The sequence below is a fragment of the Ylistrum balloti genome, unplaced genomic scaffold (genome assembly GCF_031769215.1).
Source record: "Ylistrum balloti isolate Yb309-2 unplaced genomic scaffold, AGI_CSIRO_Ybal_v1 Utg369806, whole genome shotgun sequence".
Taxonomy (NCBI): Eukaryota; Metazoa; Mollusca; class Bivalvia; order Pectinida; family Pectinidae; genus Ylistrum; species Ylistrum balloti.
In genome coordinates, this window is record NW_026781981.1 from 741,149 (window position 1) to 762,300 (window position 21,152).

At 36.9% G+C, this 21,152-nt stretch overlaps 1 protein-coding gene across 2 annotated transcripts; it reads left to right on the forward strand.

The window, feature by feature from the left end:
- Positions 1-2,558: 2,558 nt before the first annotated feature.
- Positions 2,559-12,463, forward strand: LOC132544636 (von Hippel-Lindau disease tumor suppressor-like). 2 transcript variants are annotated; one of them, XM_060208255.1, is made up of 3 exons: positions 2,559-2,608; positions 6,898-7,364; positions 11,440-12,463. In XM_060208255.1, exons 2-3 carry the CDS (start codon positions 7,022-7,024, stop codon positions 11,625-11,627), a joined length of 531 nt encoding a protein of 176 aa, XP_060064238.1. In that variant the 5' UTR covers positions 2,559-2,608; positions 6,898-7,021; the 3' UTR covers positions 11,628-12,463. The 2 variants fall into 2 exon arrangements, with proteins under 2 accessions (XP_060064238.1, XP_060064240.1); XM_060208257.1 differs by lacking the exon at positions 2,559-2,608 and adding an exon at positions 2,643-2,795.
- The last annotated feature ends 8,689 nt before the right edge of the window (positions 12,464-21,152 follow it).

Genomic DNA, 21,152 nt, shown 5'->3' on the forward strand with positions numbered 1-21,152 from the left:
GGAATTGGACAGGAAGCTTGTCTTCCCGGATATCGTGCAGACAACACTGAGGCCTGACATCGTGATGTCATCGCAGCAGTCCAAACTCCTCATCGCAATAGAGCTAGCAGTACCATTGGAAGTAGGTTGCGAGGAGACCCATGAAAGGAAGAAAGCAAATTATGATGAGCTGATGGCGAAGAGCAGAGAGAGATGGTGGACTGTGTGGCTAATTCCTGTGGAGGTGGGCTGCAGAGGGTTCCCGCCCCAATCCTCATGGAGGATGCTGCAGACACTAGGGATCACAGGTAGAACTCGAAGTGCAGCCATCAGACTTTTGGCAGAAACTGCAGAGAAAGCATCGTGCTGGCTATGGCACCGACGAGCACATAGACGAGCAGTGGCTTGGCCACCACTGCTGACCCACCAGCCGGAGGATGTTGTGATTTAGGGTCGAAATATCTGAAGAGGGCTGGATATTACAAGACGTCGACAGAGGCTTCGCAGCGGAAAGATACCAGTGACATGTTACACACAAGGATTGTCAAAGATAGCAGAATAAGACCATCTGTAAGTTATCATAGGGCTTGATCACACGATGTTTAAATTACTTGTAACAAATGAGATATTTCTCAAGGCAGATAAATTGATTTTGGTACTACATAAATAATAATGATACTATAACAAAAAAGCATGACATGCGCCTTCGTTTCTGATTACTTAAAGGAAGGAATTTTGCCATATTAGCCATCTTTTTATTTTGTTGTTTTCTGTACACATTAATTGAATGAATTTATACATAATGGGCCTAGTATAATAATACCTTTTTATAAACTTACTTCTCAAATCTCTATTACCTTGGCATTTAATTATGAAATGAAATCCATCCTCTATGTCATCATTATTACAAACGGTGCATTTTCTACATTATTATAACGTCCAATCTTTACATTCAACTTATGTGATGACATGCAAATTCTACTGATTTCTTTCAAATATCTCGAACCAATTGACATAGATAAATATTTTTGTAAACCAAACTTACCACTTACATACTTGTACAATTCACACTTCGAAAAAGATTCAATCTTACCTTTACATTCTTGCTGAAATATATTATACATCCTTAATTTAACTGCATCGACATCTTTATCGCTCATGCTGTCATAATACACATATATCCCTATCCCATGTGAAATAATTCATTTCTCACATATCCATACAAATTTCCTATTTTCTCCAGGATTTATTTGCAGCAAGCTTGCAGAATACAGTTGCCCGAGTTTTAAAATCTGAAACAATATTTAATTATTCTTAATTTACGAACAAAAACTCATCGGTAATTTCCCTGATTCATTATAAATCATATAAGCTGATGTGCTCTTCTAAAACCCTAATAATTTCTCACAAAAAGAAAAAAAAGAAAAACATATGTATTAAAGACAGGAAGCTGTGTTTCAACGTTAAAATAATTTTAATTGCAACCATTGATTACAACAAAAAGAGGCGTTTTTCCTTGTACAGCAATTTTTTCATGTGTTTTCCTTAGTTTTCCATTGAAATTTAACAAAACACCGAAGTAGTTAAACTCATCGACACTTTCTAGTTCGCATCCATTATAATTCCATTTATCACTTTCCCTTAATTTACCTCCGTTTCTGAAAACCATTACTTTTTTTCTTCTGTATTTACATTTAACCCCCATTCACCAGATTTTGAGTATATGTCATCACTTTTACCAGCATATAGATTGGTATCTTGCCTCTTAGTCTTCCAATGAATATAGCCGAGATTAGTATCCACCAACATATTACACGAAGGTTTGAATCATGAAAAAAAAAATCGATAATCAATACAGGTTCCACGCATTACTGTTGTCTAGTAATGTTGTTAAATGGCTATATATTATAAACTCGAAAAGTAATATTACGCTGTAAATGCAGATCACTGGTATATTGTAAAAAAAAAACAAATTACACACGATACACACCAAGTATAAAAAAACATGTACGTTGTACCCATGGTCTTGTACTTTTTTTAGCTGTACTCCGTGTAGCACGAACTTTCTCTGTATTTTACACATGACGTCAGATGTTTTGATGTTTTTGTTTGCAGTTGTGCACACTGACTTTTTTTATCCTCACTGTTTTGCAATTCGCTATGTCCAACAACTGAGAACGAATAAATTAGACCGTTCTTTTTTGTTTAAAAATGATTACCTCACACTCATTTTCGTTTTATCTTCTTATTAATTACTCTAATATAAATGAGAATATTTAATCAATAAATTATCTGATTATAAATAGATAAATAAAATGCTATTTACTACGTGATTGTGCTTAAAACACGGTATTTTCTAGTATATAACATACCGCGTGAAATATCACAGTACAGAAGCTGTAAGTTCGTGCTTTAGTTTGCAAATTAAAACAGCATTCAAGCTGCGTACGTGACTTAGGTCGCGAAACGAAAGTAGACCGGAAGTCATGTCGACAGCTTAACTGTGTTCGAGTATTTGATTGGACATTATTTGTACCGAGGCCTTTGATTGGCAGCGAAAGTAAACTTCCTTTCCCATGCCAAATGAACACAAGAGGCTGATCACGAATGAATTATTTCAGGAACACAGGTGAAAAAATTGTATACCATGCTATCAATCATAGTTAATTAATTTAGTAATTCATATTGATGCGAAGTTGTAACCACTAAGTGTCTCAAATGAACATGTCATTGTCGGATTCAGAACTTGGCCAAAACATACACCAATGGATTTGAGAGGATGTACTCGGACGTATCGTTTCAGACAGAGGATAAATGTATGCACTTTGAAACATTTGTGTGCTGGTAGATTAGAAGTGTTTTGATTTATCGGACAAAGTTACATTTTGGCACTCACGGACTGCGATATCTATGCATCATTTGTCTTAAGTCACTGTGTGACAGTTCAGTAATTAACCAGTCGTTCACAACGTTTTCAAACAAAAAATGGAAAATACTTTGTCCAGAAAGCTATTTTTATACAAATGGATAAACTAAATCACTATTAATTTTTTTGCCACTGACAACAATAAATCTTCTAGCCTACTCTAGTCTGTTTATGAATGTTATCCATTATATTACATTTGTATGGTTAACATAAATTCCAGCAAAATTCAATTACACAGAAGATGTATGTTGTCAAGTTTGTTTATAACTCTTAATATTGATTGAATTGTAAATATATCTGAATATCATGTCTGCAAATGTGGTTTACAACATAGTTGTCCCAGTTATTGTTTTATATGTCATTTTGTGCAGATACTTTTAAAATGGCACATATTGAATGTCTTTAAGGATGGTGTGGCATGACTCTGAAGCTTCCTGAAGAATTGGAAGTTATTAACTTCACACTACAACAGCAGTTAAAGTCTGAAGATTTCCTCAGGTTCTTAAATTATAAAAATCTTTACGTTCTCAGTTTGACCAGAAATTAATCGTGCAGCATGTTAAGATACACGAATCATTTAGCTATAGTTAACAAACTCAACTTAAACTAAATGCTGATGGGTCATCAATTTGTTGGTGCTAGGAGATTACTCATGGGGTCGTTAAAAGGAAAATTCTCAACATTTCCTTCTTTGTCATATTGAAACTTGAGGGTATTCTTACTGCACTGGACAGATTTTTAACAGACATGTCAGACTGTCAGGCTTGACTAGGTACACACCATAGTAAACAATGGAAAAGTTGAGTATCCAGACATGAAGACTTTGTACTTATATATGTATTTCTTTGTCATCATTTAAACTAAATTTGAGACTTTCACAACACACATGCGACTATCAGGAGGAATTCCCATGCAGTGTTGTGTGTTTGATATCAAGTAATGTATAAATGAAGGAGTGAATAAATGTACAAATGCCAATGCATAGAAGACAGTGTTTAGATACAAATGTATTTTCTGTACCATTTGCGTGTTTATATTTCATAACTGCTAGGTTCATATTAGTATGATCCATTTTAGGTGTAACTTTGAAAATTTCTGCCTTTTGAATGGAGGGATAACCCTTCAAAAACATTTTAAAACTTGTCTGTACACCAATGTGTCAGAGTTCAGAGGAGAGTAATCCTCTGTAATGTAAATATGCATTGGATTTCATTGACTGTACATCCTGTCATATCCATGGATGCAAACTAAGATAACCATTGGACCCGTTTTGCTACATTTTTGTCATTATTTGTATGATTGTATTACATGAACAAACATATTCAATCTGTTATAATAACTTTGCTGTAAGGCATGATTTTTAGTCAAATATCAAAATACTATGTCATAATCTGTTATCATGATCATATCTAGGGCATTTTCATCAAGCATTTATCATGAACTTTCATAAATTCTGATGAAGAGATAAATCAGTTTACACATTTTTGACTCTGCATGAGAAGTGTAATTAAAAGAAATTCATGAGCTACTACGCAAACTCAGGCAAGAGAATGAAATCTGGAAAAACGTTTTTTGTCAATATAGTAAATAGATCTTCATAAAGATTTTTTGAGGGGCAGCACAAATACTTAGAAGGACTTCCACAACACCCAGATAAAGCATGAACATAAATACACAGTTCACAATTTTACATACCCAGTACATTGTAATGACTTGGCATTACTTTCTGTAAAGTATTAAAAAAGTCTCGGTATAACCAAGGTAGCAGAAAACAGTTAATTTGTATTTTTCCTGAAATTATTGGCCATGTTTGAGATATACAGGTATAACAGTTTGGTTGTTAGAAATACACCCTTACGTGTATATATATTTATAAACTATATAACAATAACATTAATAGTAGAGAAATAAAAATTGTGTAAATAAAATTTTCCTCTGATTTCTTACATCTGATTGCCATGGTTATCAACTAAAAAAATGCTAAAATTTGCAAAAATACTATTAATTCCAAACTAACACTACAATTTATAATTTATTTCTGAATACATCTTAAAATTAACACCACTGTGATGGTAACAAATCACTTACATTTCAGCCAATTCAGAGCGCTTTCACAACATGACCATGTGTAAACACTCTGAAAATTTTGTTACCTGTAAAGCTAGTTTTTGATGTGTAGACACATATTCAAGACTGCCCAAATAGTAATCTCCAACACAATGCAAAATATTATTCTGAGAAATATTAAACCCTACACTGTCCACTTCAACATGACAAGACCAATTTTAGCAAGGATATATTTTATATATAGATTGTAATCAAAACCATTAAAAGGGACTAATCTAATGAACAAAAATAGCCACACCGAGAAATTGTGAACTGCAACCTAGGAATAAGTTAAATGCATTATCTCCCTTTGGTTATGATGTACTAACTGACCAGGAGAATTTTTCTATTCTGATTTATTAATTTCAATTATCTTTTCATAACCATAAATACATGCATACGTGTAGAGTTGGTCAGAAATAAATTGTGATTCAAATGTATACTTGTTCTAGGGGAAGTAACTCAAGAACTACTGATTGCTCTAAATGAATAATATGAATATACTGCACAGTTTCCTAAAATACAGATAAGGATTACTACATTAAATGGAAGATGATATGTCCTCTTTGTAATTGATCAAAGTAATTTTAAGTTTTTTTTATCATTGTTTGGGTATTTCTGATCTGAAAAACAAAATGGTTGATAGGCAGCCATCTTTGATTTTGACAGTGAAAGACTGTTACCGGGTAATCTGATTGATGCTCTTTCTGCCTGAGTGGATCTTTCTCAGATTACATTATATAAAGATTTTCCCCTGGTCTCTTGTTTGTGCTTTTTTGATATTGTGACTGACAAAAACAAATGAAAATGGCTTACAGACAGAAAAATTGGATTTTGACAAGGAAAGTTTGTAATCATTATTTCTTCACAAGTTTTTGATTGATCTTGCCAAACTTGATATGTAGATTCCCCTTGGTATCCAGTTGTGTGATTTTAATTTTTTGTATTGGTGAATTGAGCCTTTGGGCTTCATCCGTTATTGTGTGCTGTCTTCCTCCACACTTTAAACTTCTCAAGTTCTACTAGTGTCATTAAGCTGAAGATTGGTAGACAAGGTAAATGTTAAGAAAGGAAAGCTGACAGAGTTTTATGTTAAGGTAGGGAAGCCAATAAAGTTTTGTCATTTTTCATCCTTGTCAGAAGTTCATTATTGCAGCCATGGTGACTGTTTTCAACATGATTTGGCAATCATGGTTTCTCTTAACAATACCTGTTTTAAAAAACAATTCTCTCATTTCACTCACTTTAGTAGCTGATATTAAGGTTTTGTTAGTTCACCTGACCTGATGGCATGGATAGGCATGAATATTGTCTGAACCTTTCTACAAATATATCCCTGTCATAATTCACTGAGCAGATTTTGACCATGTTTGGTCACAAGCATTTGTTGGGGCCCAACTCGATGGGGAAATTCTAGCAAAATCTTTAGACTGAGGGATGATGCCCAGTAGGGCACTGACACTGTAGATGTAAATCTTTGAAAGTCATCTTCTTCTGTTGAATTGAAGGAATTTTTACCAAATTTTGCTTTAGTTATCTTTGATGATTTTTGTATAAATCAAATGTCTAGTGTCTAACTCCTTTGAGGACAGAGGAGCAGGGCCAAATGTAGGAAAGAGCAGTAAACATTACTTCTGTTAGGAGGAAGGTATTTTGGTTTGATCATGAGGCATTGAAATTCTTCATCATTTAGGAAAAATTGGGAAAACTTAACAATATTGTGAATTGTTGATAAAAATACTTTGAGGTAAAAGCTCAAATATCCAGGTGAGTGATACAGGTCCTTTTGGTCTCTTGTTGTTTATACCCTTAAATTCATATTTAATTAATTAGTACAGCTGAAATGTTTGATTTCTTAACAAAATTTGGTGTTTCACTATTGCCAGGTACCTGAAGCAGTGTTTGGATGATGGCCCTCCAGGCTGATTCTTTATTACCTCCTACCTAGGGTTACAACACAAGAATTAGTTATATTGAATTTCAAAGACATTGCACTGTTTAAGGTGCAAAATGACTGGAGAACATAATGATGGAAAAGATGTTCATCAAAACAACAGGCTTCGTTCTGGTCGCTCAACTGTGACCTCATTTGTTCGTTTTGTGAACCGGACACATAGGTTTGTGGATATTGTGTGGCTGAACTATGAAGGAGCACGTGTCAAATACAAGACTCTCCAGCCGGGTCAGTTTGTTGATGTTAACACATTTGTTGGACATCCTTGGATTTTCCGGGATTCTGACACTGGGGATCATTTAGTAGTTAAACTACGAGAGGTATTTGAAATGACAACAGGATGGACTCCCAATGATGGAGTGCCACCATGGAGAAAAGTCATCAATATTACCATTCCAGGTAAGCAGGACTTATTTCCTTACTTTTAATTAGGCGTACCTGTCGAGAAGGGTCCTTAGAAATCTTCATGGTAGCTACTTGGTCTATCAGTTCCACATTTTAATCTGCAAATCTGCAAAGGCAGATATAGCTTCATGATGCTACTGAAAATATTTGTTAGATTTGTTTTCAGCCCACCATCACAGGCTTGTAAAATAGCAATCACAGGCATATAAAAATTGATTGGTGATTATATAAAACTTTTAGTTTGATAATTTTTGAAATGATACTGGACCCTGTATTGATAAGTCTTTCTGGGATATAGTTTCATACCTCAGATAGTGGCAAGTGGTGTGCCTTGGGCAGTACCAGTATATGCAAGACAGGTCCAGATCTGTAACTGCTAAGTCTACCGTGTAACAAACACAACATTTAGATTTAATAAGTAATACAGAAGAAATGAAAATAAAATTTGCCTTTCTGACAGTATGAGAATTTAGATAATGCATTGCCAACACAAAAAGAAGACATCTATTTAATATTTACATATACAATGTATATATAATGAGTGTGTATTAATGCTGGTCATGTATGGCACTTTGTAAACAAAACACTTTAAATAAGGAATGTATATAACTGTTCAGTCTATATCTGATAGATCTACATTTGTCTAAACTAATAAGGATGTGTCCTATTTGTTAATGCACATTTTGAGTAGGATATTGAAGATGGCTCTCAGTGGCCATTTTGGATTTTGACATTGCCTAAAATTCCCAGATTTGAGAGCAGCTGCCCTTTATGTCCAGTGTTCCTATAGCGGAAGGAATAGATAATCCAATGTATTGACTCTACCTAGTTGTAGGAGAAACCCTGTGGTTTTCAAAAGTATCTGCCTGTTTATTAGGTCATTCAATCCAAAGGGTCAAGTTGACTTAATGCTATTGTGCATCGTCCATTGTCTTGTGCCATCCATCGTTTGCGATCTGTAAACTTTCTTCTAAAATGCTACTCCTTTTTTAATGCTTGGGTAGATTTAAACCAAATTTGGTGTAGGTGGATTATCATTTCTTAAATTCAGAAAGTTGATTTGACCCCGAGGGACTTAGGAGCAAAGCCCCAAATGGGAAAGTTAGTCAATATTTTGCTTCAAAAAATGCTGCTCTTTTTCAATGCTTGAATGGTTTTCAACGAAATTTTGGCTGAAACATCATTGAGAGTGGGAAATAATTTCCTTAGTTCAGAAAGTTGATTTGACCCCTTGGGACTGACTGGGAAAATTATTCAATAATTTTACTCAAAATGTTACTTTTCCTGAAGGCTTGAATGGATTTAAACCAAATGTCATACAAAATATCATTGTGGATGGAGAATAATTTCTTAAGATCAGAAAGTTGATTCGACCCCTAGGGACTTAGAGGTGGGGCTCCAGAAGGGGAAGTTACACAATATTTTGCTTCAAAACGCTAAGCCTTCTTAATGCATAGGTAGATTTCAACCAAATTTGACCTGAAAAATTATCAGGTAGTGGCAATGATATCAAACAAACATGAAGTGATCCTGAGGTTTTCCTGGCCAAATCTTTTTACACTTATACAACATAACTTGTCTAGAACAAAGAGTCTGAACTACTTCTCATGTTTAATTCTGAAGTGGAGAAAACTGTAGCACAGAGAATTAAACTCATCATTATGTTTTACATAATGTTGAATGAGTCATATTACTGTGATACAGATTAGATCAAAGTATTTTGTAAACATCTGATCACGTACCTTACAACTGTTCAACAGGTCCGAAGATTACATCTGGATATGATTTCCATAAATTGTTGTTAACCATTTGTATGTATATCATATTGCCTCTCAATTGTGGTTTGCTCTGTACATTACATAAATGCTTCAGATCTCCGAAATAATGTGTTTGATGTTTAACAACAAAACAATCGTTCATTTTATCAACTCGTGTCATTTTATTGTCTTTTGTCAATGTGGGACAAGGGATTTCTTTTGTCGAGGGGTGGGATGGTGGGGGTGTTGTTCTACAAAAAAAATTTCTCACGATAGAAGAAGATGTCCCATGCTTTTTATTGCATTTTAGAAATAGGCTGCGATTCATAATTTAACCAAAAGTCTGTTAAATGTGATATTTTCAAGTATCACGTAGAACAATTTAAAGTTTTTGTAAAATAAACTGTCAGTGTGTAGAAAAGTCACAATTGAGAAGAAACACAAAATGCATTCACCTGATTGACAAAATGATTGGAATCTAACCATTCCAGAAGTGATCTCTATATCTGTGGAGCAGTTCCATGAGGAAAGTGACCAAATACTTTCAAAATACTTTCAGTCTGCCCACTTGCACATTTATTAAACACATTCAGTGTTATGTAAGAGAAAATGACAAGTTCAGCTCTGCAATTGTTTTGTTCTTTTCGTAATAGAAACCTGGCCCCACTCAACAGAAAACCCATCTGATGGCTTTAAATGGGTGAAAATAGTGTCAGAATATTTACATAAATGAATGAAACATTGATGCTGGAACCTGAAAAGTGACACACATGTACGCATTAAGAACCCCCCCCCCCCCCCCAAACAAATATATACTGGAAAGGTATAAAAAAAGGATTTTATGAGGCAAAAGGACTACTGTGAAGCAATTTTCTTTCACATGCAATTTAACAATTTGCGAATTTTGTAACGATGCAAATTTTTGAAAGTTTATCATCTAAGTTTCATAATGTTATTTAATATCGGTAATAATACAATGGTGTTGCAAAAATTAAGAAAGTTTCAGTAGCTGTGAAAGAAAGTTGGTTTACAGAATATGCTAACTTCCAACTTTAATTTTCTACAGTGCTTTTGTTTTGGATATGTCATATCTGTAGGATTGCTTTTCAGGTTTGAAGGTCACTGGTCAAGGTCTCTGTTACTATAAATAGAAAATTTGTTTTCCTACAATAACCTTACAAAAGATACTTGCTGGGATTGCTTTTTAGGTCAAAAGGTTAAAGGTCAAGGTCATTGTAGCTGTATAAAAGAAAATTGGTTTTGTGTGATTATGTAAGTTTCTTTGGACAATTAGACTCAAACTTAATACAATGCTTCTTAATCAAAGGGGCATGTTTGAAATTGCTTTTCGGGAGGGTTGTCCCTGTTCCTGCCATATTTTGTGCAAATTCAGTATGTTTATGAAATTCTAATTCTGTGAGTAATTATTATATACGGATCTATCCTTGGGATTCAGTTTTCTCTGAGACCATACATCACATCTTAAACAAATAGACAAATTATATAAATGGAATAAATTCAATGAACATCTAGGACTTTTTTCCCATAAGTCTCAACTCCAGAAACCTTTTAGGGCAGGCAACACATCAACTTCCATGGAATTCTTGTCATTCTTGACAGACGAAATATTTTAGTGAAAGCCAATGTGTGTATTTTGATTAATTTTGAAAATGATTCGTAATTCAATTGGTGCAATTTGTTCTTGTTAAAATTATTGATATAAAAATGGACTGCGTGAATCTTTCAACACATGTGTCAGTAATTGTCATGGTAACCACAAATATGAAACAAGTAAGCATTTCATTGTCTTAATTATTTCCTCTCACATGTAAGATTAATGTGTTTTACATCATAAAGTATAGATGATAAAAAATTGACATGGTAACAATTTGTGGGAACAATTTTGATAGTAAAATCAGTCTCTTCATGTGTTACACTGAAAATGAGAGCTACACAAAACCATGATTAACATACGTATATTAAGATATCTAAGTATCTAATGAAAACGGATACTGGAGGGATCTTGTGAAGACATCTATATTGGTAAAAAATATCAATTAGATTTGGCCTATTCGCCCTTTTCATGGTTTGCTTCCTCACCTTGTATCAGGTATGCTATAGGGACAAATGATGTGATATAAGCTTTGTACCATGGGTGGTTTTCTTGCTGCTTTGAGATTTTTACCAATAACTGATGTTATTTCCTGCAGTTATTGGTAAAAAGAAATCTTGCATATAATGTTTTTAGAAAAAAAAGCTGAAAAAGTCTTGTCTACCATCAACCCTGTGATGTCTGTCCTATATCTTTTCAGTTTACACTCTTAAGGACAGGAGTCTGCAGGTGATAAGGAGCATTGTGAACCGGGACCGAATATCAGAGCTGGACCTACCTCAGATGCTGAAAGACGAAATAACATTTATGTTTGAAGTGTCAAGGCGTCAGAGACTAACAGGCAGTCCAGATAGTCCTATGGCAGAATCTTCTCAACATGCAAACTGACATCGGGAAGTTTTACAATGACAGGGTATCAAGTGTGTACCATTAATTTGATAGCCGGTTGATATCACGGACAACAGAAAGTAGGATTACAACTTGGGCTATTTCAACAAGGTACATGAAAGATCTTGGACTATTGAAATAAGAGATTTGGACAATTTGTGTATATAGAGGTCAGGTGACAGATTGGAGATTTTCACAAGTTACATACAGTTCATGCTATTTTAATGCCAGGTTACAGGTCTTAACCATTATTGGAAGTGCACACTTGAATTGATTTCAGCATCTTCCAGTATACCTGTACGCAGTCATCACGACAAATACACTTAGCTCATATGCCTGTACAGGCCAAGAGGCTTTGGAATGTCACCAGAAGGTGATGTTTTCTTTTAGAGAGGTAAATCTCAGTGCTATCCAGTGTTGTCTGATAAATCTACATCATCTTTGCCAAAAAAGTTGTCTTTCTGACATGTCAGCTTTCAGTCAAGATGAATCGATCAGAAAGACATACATGTAACATATTCTGTTAATCATTATGAATTGAGGAATGTGGAAAAATGGGACAGTCACAATGTTACCTGACAATCCCATCAGAGAATAGTGAAAACATGGGACAGTCACAATGATACCTGTCACTACCATCAGAGAATAGTGAAAACATGGGACAGTCACTATGGTACCTGTCACTACCATCAGAGAATAGTGAAAACATGGGACAGTCACTATGCTACCTGTCTCTATCATTAAAGAATGGTGGAGAAATGGGACAGTCACCATGGTACCTGTCACTACCATCAGAGAATAGTGAAAACATGGGACAGTCACTATGGTACCTGTCACTACCACATGGGACAGTCACTATGCTACCTGTCTCTATCATTAAAGAATGGTGGAGAAATGGGACAGTCACTATGGTACCTGTCGCTACCATCAGAGAATAGTGAAAACATGGGACAGTCACTATGGTACCTGTCACTACCATCAGAGAATAGTGAAAACATGGGACAGTCACTATGCTACCTGTCTCTATCATTAAAGAATGGTGGAGAAATGGGACAGTCACTATGGTACCTGTCACTACCATCAGAGAATGGTGGAGAAATGGGACAGTCACCATGGTACCTGTCACTACCATCAGAGAATGGTGGAGAAATGGGACAGTCACCATGGTACCTGTCACTACCATCAGAGAATAGTGAAAACATGGGACAGTCACTATGCTGCCTGTCTCTATTATCAGAGAATGGTGGAGAAATGGGACAGTCACCATGGTACCAGTCACTACCATCAGAGAATAGTGAAAACATGGGACAGTCACTATGCTACCTGTCTCTATCATCAGAGAATAGTGAAAACATGGGACAGTCACTATGCTACCTGTCTCTATCATTAAAGAATGGTGGAGAAATGGGACAGTCACAATGATACCTGACAATCCCATCAGAGAATAGTGAAAACATGGGACAGTCACTATGCTACCTGTCTCTATCATTAAAGAATGGTGGAGAAATGGGACAGTCACAATGATACCTGTCGCTACCATTAGAGAATGGTGGGAAAATGGGACAGTCACCATGGTACCTGTCACTACCATCAGAGAATGGATTCAAGTGCTTTGAATATTCTTTTGGTGCAATATGAAGTCAAGATATATTTAACTTTGAATTATTTTCTATTGAGCTATAGTTATCCAGGAAATTAAGTTTCTATGAAATACTTTTGAAAAAAAAATGTGAAGTATTTGATTTTCCTTAGGTTTCAGCAACTGATTTCTGTACTACCTTGGTTCTAGTCATACTGAAAACACAGTATATGATATAATGAATTCATTGTACATACATCTTCCTGATCCTGTGAATGTTGATGCCTATAGTCATTTGTTCTGTTACCAGGAAAATGGTATTATTAAATGCCAAAACATGATGTTATAGAGCTGAAGACAGATGTGAAATATTAGGAGGAAGACTAGATTATTTCATAGAGTATCTGGAGTTTTTCAAGGTCATTTAAAAAACTGAATTTTAAGTATTTAGGGCAGTTCTAGGTTAGTCCTGGTACAGAATATTAAACATCCAGGGTAACTCTAGGTCAGTCTTGAGACTGAGAGTTATACATCGAGGGTAACTCATGGTCAGTCCTGAGACTGAGAGTTATACATCGAGGGTAACTCATGGTCAGTCCTGAGACTGAGAGTTATACATCGAGGGTAACTCAAGGTCAGTCCTGAGACTGAGAGTTATACATCGAGGGTAACTCAAGGTCAGTCCTGAGACTGAGAGTTATACATCGAGGGTAACTCATGGTCAGTCCTGAGACTGAGAGTTATACATCGAGGGTAACTCATGGTCAGTCCTGAGAAGTATTAAACATCATGGTCATCTCTATGTCAGTCTCAAGACAAAGTTTTAAAATCAAGGGCAGCTCTACGTCAGTCCTAAGGCTGAATGTTAGATATCAGTGAAAGCTTGAGATCAGTTCTGGTAGTGAATTTTAAATATAAGGGGTAGCTTTAGGTCAGTACTGAGACTAAGTGTTAAATATAAGGGGTAGCTTAAGGTCAGTACTGAGACTAAGTGTTTAACATCAGGGGTAGCTTAAGGTCATTGCTGAGACTGAGTGTTAAACATCAGGGGTAGCTTTAGGTAAGTGCTGAGACTAAGCTTTAAACATAAGGTGTAGCTTTAGGTCAGTCCAGAGACTTGAATATTAAAACATCCAGGGCAGCTCTACCTCAGTCTTTAGGCTGAGTGTTAAATATCAGGGGAACCTGTTGGTCAGTTCTGTGATTAAGCTAAGCATAAGGGGCAGCTCTAGGTCAGTCTTGAGACTGAATGTAAATCACCAAAGATAGCTCTAGGTCAGTCCTGCGACTGAATGTCAAACATCATGGGGCAGCTCTAGGTCAGTCCCGAGACTGAATGTTAAACATAAAAGATAGATCTAGGTCAGTCCTAAGACTGAATGTTAAACATAAGGGTTAGATCTAGGTCAGTCCTGCGACTGAGTATCAAACATCAGGGTTAGCTCTAGTTCAGTCCTAAGACTGAATGTCAAACATCAAAGATAGATCTAGGTCAGTCCTAAGACTGAATGTTAAACATGGGAAAGCTCAAGGTCAGTACTGAGACTGTTAAACATCAGGGTTAGCTCTAGGTCAGTCCTAAGACTGAATGTTAAACATGGGAAAGCTCAAGGTCAGTACTGTGATTAAGCGTTAAACATAAGGGGTAGCTCTAGGTTAGTCCTAAGACTGAATGTTAAACATCAAAGATAGCTCAAGGTCAGCCCTGTGACTGTTAAACATCAGGGTTAGCTCTAGGTCAGTCCTAAGACTGAGTGTTAAACATAAGGGTTAGATCTAGGTCAGTCGTGCGACTGAGTGTTAAACATCAGGGTTAGCTCTAGGTCAGTCCTAAGACTGAGTGTTAAACATAAGGGTTAGATCTAGGTCAGTCGTGCGACTGAGTGTTAAACATCAGGGTTATCTCTAGGTCAGTCCTGAGACTGAATGTCAAACATCAAAGATAGATCTAGGTCAGTCCTAAGACTGAATGTTAAACATGGGAAAGCTCAAGGTCAGTACTGAGACTGTTAAACATCAGGGTTAGCTCTAGGTCAGTCCTAAGACTGAATGTTAAACATGGGAAAGCTCAAGGTCAGTACTGAGACCGTTAAACATCAGGGGTAGCTCTAGGTTAGTCCTAAGACTGAATGTTAAACATCAAAGATAGCTCAAGGTCAGCCCTGTGACTGTTAAACATCAGGGTTAGCTCTAGGTCAGTCCTAAGACTGAGTGTTAAACATAAGGGTTAGATCTAGGTCAGTCGTGCGACTGAGTGTTAAACATCAGGGTTATCTCTAGGTCAGTCCTGAGACTGTTAAACATCAGGGATAGCTCTAGGTCAGTCCTATGACTGAATATCAAACATCAAAGATAGATCTAGGTCAGTCCTAGGACCGAATGTTAAACATGGGAAAGCTCAAGGTCCGTCCTGAGACTGTTAAACATCAGGGTTAGCTCTAGGTCAGTCCTAAGACTGAATGTTAAACATCAAAGATAGCTCAAGGTCAGTCCTGTGACTGTTAAACATCAGGGTTAGCACTAGGTCAGTCCTGAGACTGAGTGTTAAACATCAAAGATAGCTCAAGGTCAGTATTGTGACTATTAACCATCAAGAATAGCTTGATTTCACTTCTGAGATTGAGTCTTAAACATGAGGGCTTGATCTAGGTTAGCTCAAGTTCCGAGACTTGTTAAATATCAGGATTGCTTAAGGCAGTCCAAGGAATGAGTATTGAACATCACGGACAGTCCAGAAAACGAATGTTAACCATTAGGGACAGTTAAGTCGGTTCGGAAGTTGATTGTTAGACATCAATGCATTTTAATCAATCGATCAATGCACTGAATGTCTAGCATTTCTAGGCAAGTACCGCGCATTACCTTCCAGAACAGCTTTATGTTTATAACAAATATCATAAGTTTCTCTAGGTCAGTCTCAATTAACAAATAGCTGTAGGTCTAACGTTAAACCAGATATTGTCACAGGAAAACATCCTTTGATGTAGGTATCAATATCTTTAATGAATTTTCAAAGTTTCTTTTTCAGAATGATAGATACATGTGTAATTTAGAGTTATAAATTAATAAACATCATAATTATACAAAGTGAATATTGGCTCGACTAGAAGGGAAATATGGAATGTTAAACACATCAATGTCCTGAAGATATTTTAAAATAAGATCGATAACTTCTGGTTAAAAAGAAAATCGTTTTGATCAAATAAATAATTGGGAAAAACATTTCTTGACTGCGTCATCTGTTATTTGAAACTTGAGTGTAATGCTATATCATTACAAGATCAAAGGCACTGCTTATTTATTAGTTTGTCAAATATACTGTTGCACGGTTTCTTTTAATAAGCTTGAGTACCATTTTCAGATCAGCCCACGTGTAACATTTGTTTTCAAAATAGCAACAGAACTCAAGCATCCTTAAAACATCTCCAGGAAGGGATAGGTAAAACCAACATTGGAGCATGCTACAAAATGAGATTAGCCTAGGCGATGCGCTAATGTCTTTCAACACATTTGTAAAAAGTACCACTCCTGTAGAAATGATTAGATTTTACACAAATTCGGTTTAAAGCATTCTTGGATAAACGGAGATCGGTTTTGTACAAACGATGGGTCTCGGCCCCTAAGGCAAGGAGAGACTGGCCAATAGGAGAAATAGAGCAAATTCATTAAAATCCTACTGCTGTAGGAATGGATAGATGTTGCACAACTTTGGTCTGAAGCCTTCGTGGGTGAAGGAGAATAAGTTTGTTTAAATGGTGTTTTAGCCCCCTTGGAAGGGAGAGACAGGACTCAATCAGGGAAATGAACATGTCCTAATTTGATATAATACATTCTTGGGTGAAGAGGAATCAATCTTGTTTAAACAGATAGGAGAGGAGGGTCACCATAAGGAAATATAGCAAAATCTTTAAAACTGTCCGTATTCTTTAGGGATAATTAAAATTTGCACCAATTGGGTTGTGAAGTATCCAAGGGTAAATGGTGTATCTGCTTCCTTCGGAGCAGTTGGGTGGGGCCTTATAACGACTTCATCTACTATCCTGTCGTAATAATGTACATTCACAACTATAATCTCTTGTACAAGTTTTTGTCTCTGCTTGGGGTCAATATTGATGTCACTGATCGGTTTTCTATGTCTAGGCCCAGCCGACGTTTTATCCAATTGTCGTAAGATTTCATACACTGACTCGCAACCTTCATTTCTAGATTCTGAACGATGTTTGCATTTCCTTGTAGGTCACGTATTATGATGGTACTCCCGTCGTTGTGTGATTGAGTGAGTTATTGTCATCCATTTCCCCTAGTCAATGGTTTCATCTGATTTTGAGGTTCTGGTGACATGTTAATTTATTGTTCTAACATACTTCCCGTGCGACTTCGCGTCCAAACTTCCTAGGGCCAAAATCGATGCAGCTGGTACCAATAATAGATTTTCAAAGACTTCGCTTCACAGACTTAAATTTTTATCAGATTGCCATGGAACTTCATACTAGTTCTAAACCATCAGTTGTTGTCCTATTCCGCACCTCAACCTCCAGCAGTAAAAAGAGTGAGGTCACTCTTACTACATGTATAAATATGATTTGTCGTCTTTTTAGTCCACTAGCATCGGATGGTGGGGTTATCGGATAGCTCGTCGTCTCTCGTCATTATATGTTATTGCTGTACCTGAAGACGCACTGGATGGATCACTCCCATGAAATTTAGACTAGGTACCTAGTTGTGCTTTATCTACTATGGAACTGAAAAAATCATATACTGAGAGGAAAAAGAAACGCAATTAGCAGACAGTTAATATTGTAAATTAAATCCTTGACGTACACCCTTGAAACTTGACAAATGTGTGCGTTTGAGTTAGGTCCCTATGGTACTGTATTAAAATCACTGATGCATAACTAAACTGCGCACGACGCTTGTACAAAAGAATAATAGACAAAAGCACGATATCTCGAACCCAGTATAAAGGATTGGTTCAAAGTCTGGTATGGTATGGGGAGGGATTGCGCATGGTATCAGGACTCCTCTGGTCATTATTCAGGGAAATCTCACGGCCGTCCGCTATAAAGATAAAGTCTTGGCGCCGCATGTTGTTCCTCTAGTACAGCAGCGTCAACTGACGTTTCAGCAGGACAACGCCCGGCCGCATGTAGCGAGGGTTTGGCGTGGTTATCTCGCAGCACACACGATATTGATGGGTCCAGAACGCACTTCATTTTGAGGTGGGGTACTCTAGAATCAACGTCAAATTTGAAAGGTTTACTTAACGTACACAATGAAATTCCCTTAGATGACAGAGAGATCAACTATCTTCCAGTTACACCATAATTACATTCTAAAACCCTTTTCTATTTCCCGTAGTTGACCTGGAAATTCCTAATTGCGTTTCTTTTTCCTCTCAGTATAGTTTGTTATCACTATATCTGGAGCAGTATCCAATGGTTTATTTTCATATTTCATTTGTAGGTTCGCCTGAGTTTGTAGTTAATCACAATCTAATTTGGATTTAATCGATAAAACAAGATTTGATATGCCTTGTACTTCAGTACTTGTGACCAGCTACACAGACTGTCTTGTACTTCAGTACTTGTCACCAGTTACACAGACTGCCTTGTACTTCAGTACTTGACCAGCTACACAGACTGTCTTGTACTTCAGTACTTGCGACCAGATACACAGACTGCCTTGTACTTCAGTACTTGTGACCAGCTACACAGACTGTCTTGTACTTCAGTACTTGCGACCAGATACACAGACTGCCTTGTATTTCAGTACTTGTGACCAGCTACACAGACTGCCTTGTGCTTCAGTACTTGTGACCAGCTACACAGACTGTCTTGTACTTCAGTACTTGTGACCAACTACACAGACTGCCTTGTACTTCAGTACTTGTGGCCAGCTACACAGACTGCCTTGTACTTCAGTACTTGTGACCAGCTACACAGACTGTCTTGTACTTCAGTACTTGTGACCAGCTACACAGACTGTCTTGTACTTCAGTACTTGTGACCAGCTACACAGACTGTCTTGTACTTCAGTACTTGTGACCAGCTACACATACTGTCTTGTACTTCAGTACTTGTGACCAGATACACAGACTGTCTTGTACTTCAGTACTTGTGACCAGATACACAGACTGTCTTGTACCTCAGTAGATGTGACCAGCTACACAGACTGTCTGTACTTCAGTACTTGTGACCAGCTACACAGACTGTCTGTACTTCAGTACTTGTGACCAGCTACACCGGCTACCTTGTACTTCAGTACTTGTGACCAGCTACACATACTGTCTTGTTCTTCAGTACTTGTGACCAGATACACAGACTGTCTTGTACTTCAGTACTTGTGACCAGATACACAGACTGTCTTGTACCTCAGTAGATGTGACCAGCTACACAGACTGTCTGTACTTCAGTACTTGTGACAGGCTACACAGACTGTCTGTACTTCAGTACTTGTGACCAGCTACACCGGCTACCTTGTACTTCAGTACTTGTGAACAGCTACACAGACTGCCTTGTGCGTCAATACTTGAGATCAGTTACACAGACTGCCTTATACTTCAGTACATGTGACCAGCTACACCGGCTACCTTGTACTTCAGTACTTGTGAACAGCTACACAGACTGCCTTGTGCGTCAATACTTGAGATCAGTTACACAGACTGCCTTATACTTCAGTACATGTGACCAGCTACACCGGCTACCTTGTACTTCAGTACTTGTGAACAGCTACACAGACTGCCTTGTACTTCATTACTCTTTACCAGCTACACAGACTGCTTATACTTCAGTACTTGTGACCAGGTACACACACTGCCTTATACTTCAGTACTTGTGACCAGATACACAGGCTGCCTTGTACTTCAGTACTTGTGACCAGGTACACAGGCTGCCTTGTACTTCAGTACTTGTGACCAGGTACACACACTGCCTTATACTTCGGTACTTGTGACCAGCTGCACAGACTGCCTTGTACTTCAGTACTTGTGACCAGGTACACAGACTGCCTTGTACTTCAGTACTTGTGACCAGCTACACAGACTGCCTTGTACTTCAGTACTTGTGACCAGATACACAGACTGCCTTGTACTTCAGTACATGTGACCAGCTACACATACTGTCTTGTGCGTCAGTACTTGTGACGAGTTACACAGAATGTCTTTTACTTCAGTATAATAAGGGATTCTTCAAGCGCTGTATCACCACTGAAAGCTGTCATGTCATTTGGATTCTATCTGTGAAATAACTTATAAGAAATGCTAAAACAGTGGTACGTCAGTGGACGGTAAATACAGACAGGGTGTGATAAATATTAATGTTATGTTAATATCGGAAGTATTGGTTGAAAGTACATCACACAATTTAAAGTGGACAACGATATTTTGTGTCTATTTTCTATCAAAAACAGCATATACCACAATTGCTCTGTCTCTGTTTTTAAATATTCTGAATTCCTATTGATCTTTGTTTTCGTGGTTTTTCGATTTACGCAAGACTCGTTTCAAACATTTCGGTTGCCTTTTTTGTTTCATCTGTTTCTGTTAAATTCTATTATTCCTGTGTGTCCCATCCTCTACCATTTTGAGGGGCTTTAATCCCGGATAAGTCCAGAGATAAATCCATTTAGGCACCATCTCAGATTAAAATATTGACCTATAGATATTTATCAGAGTAATGGAAACATAGAACCGATTGCTGTGTAGTTACACAAACGAACGTTCTTCTTTAAGTGAATAAACATATTACAGAGCTAATTAATAGCAATGATAAAATACTAAGTGTTAATTATGAACTCATTTTATACAAACAAAACAATAAATATATGTGGATAGTGATTTAGATAATGTTTTCGGTTTTCCGGTATTTAAAAATAAACCCTGTTGAGGAATGTGTAGTTTTGCTTTTCTCAGACCAAGGCGAATTTCTCTATCTCCTCTGATATGAAAA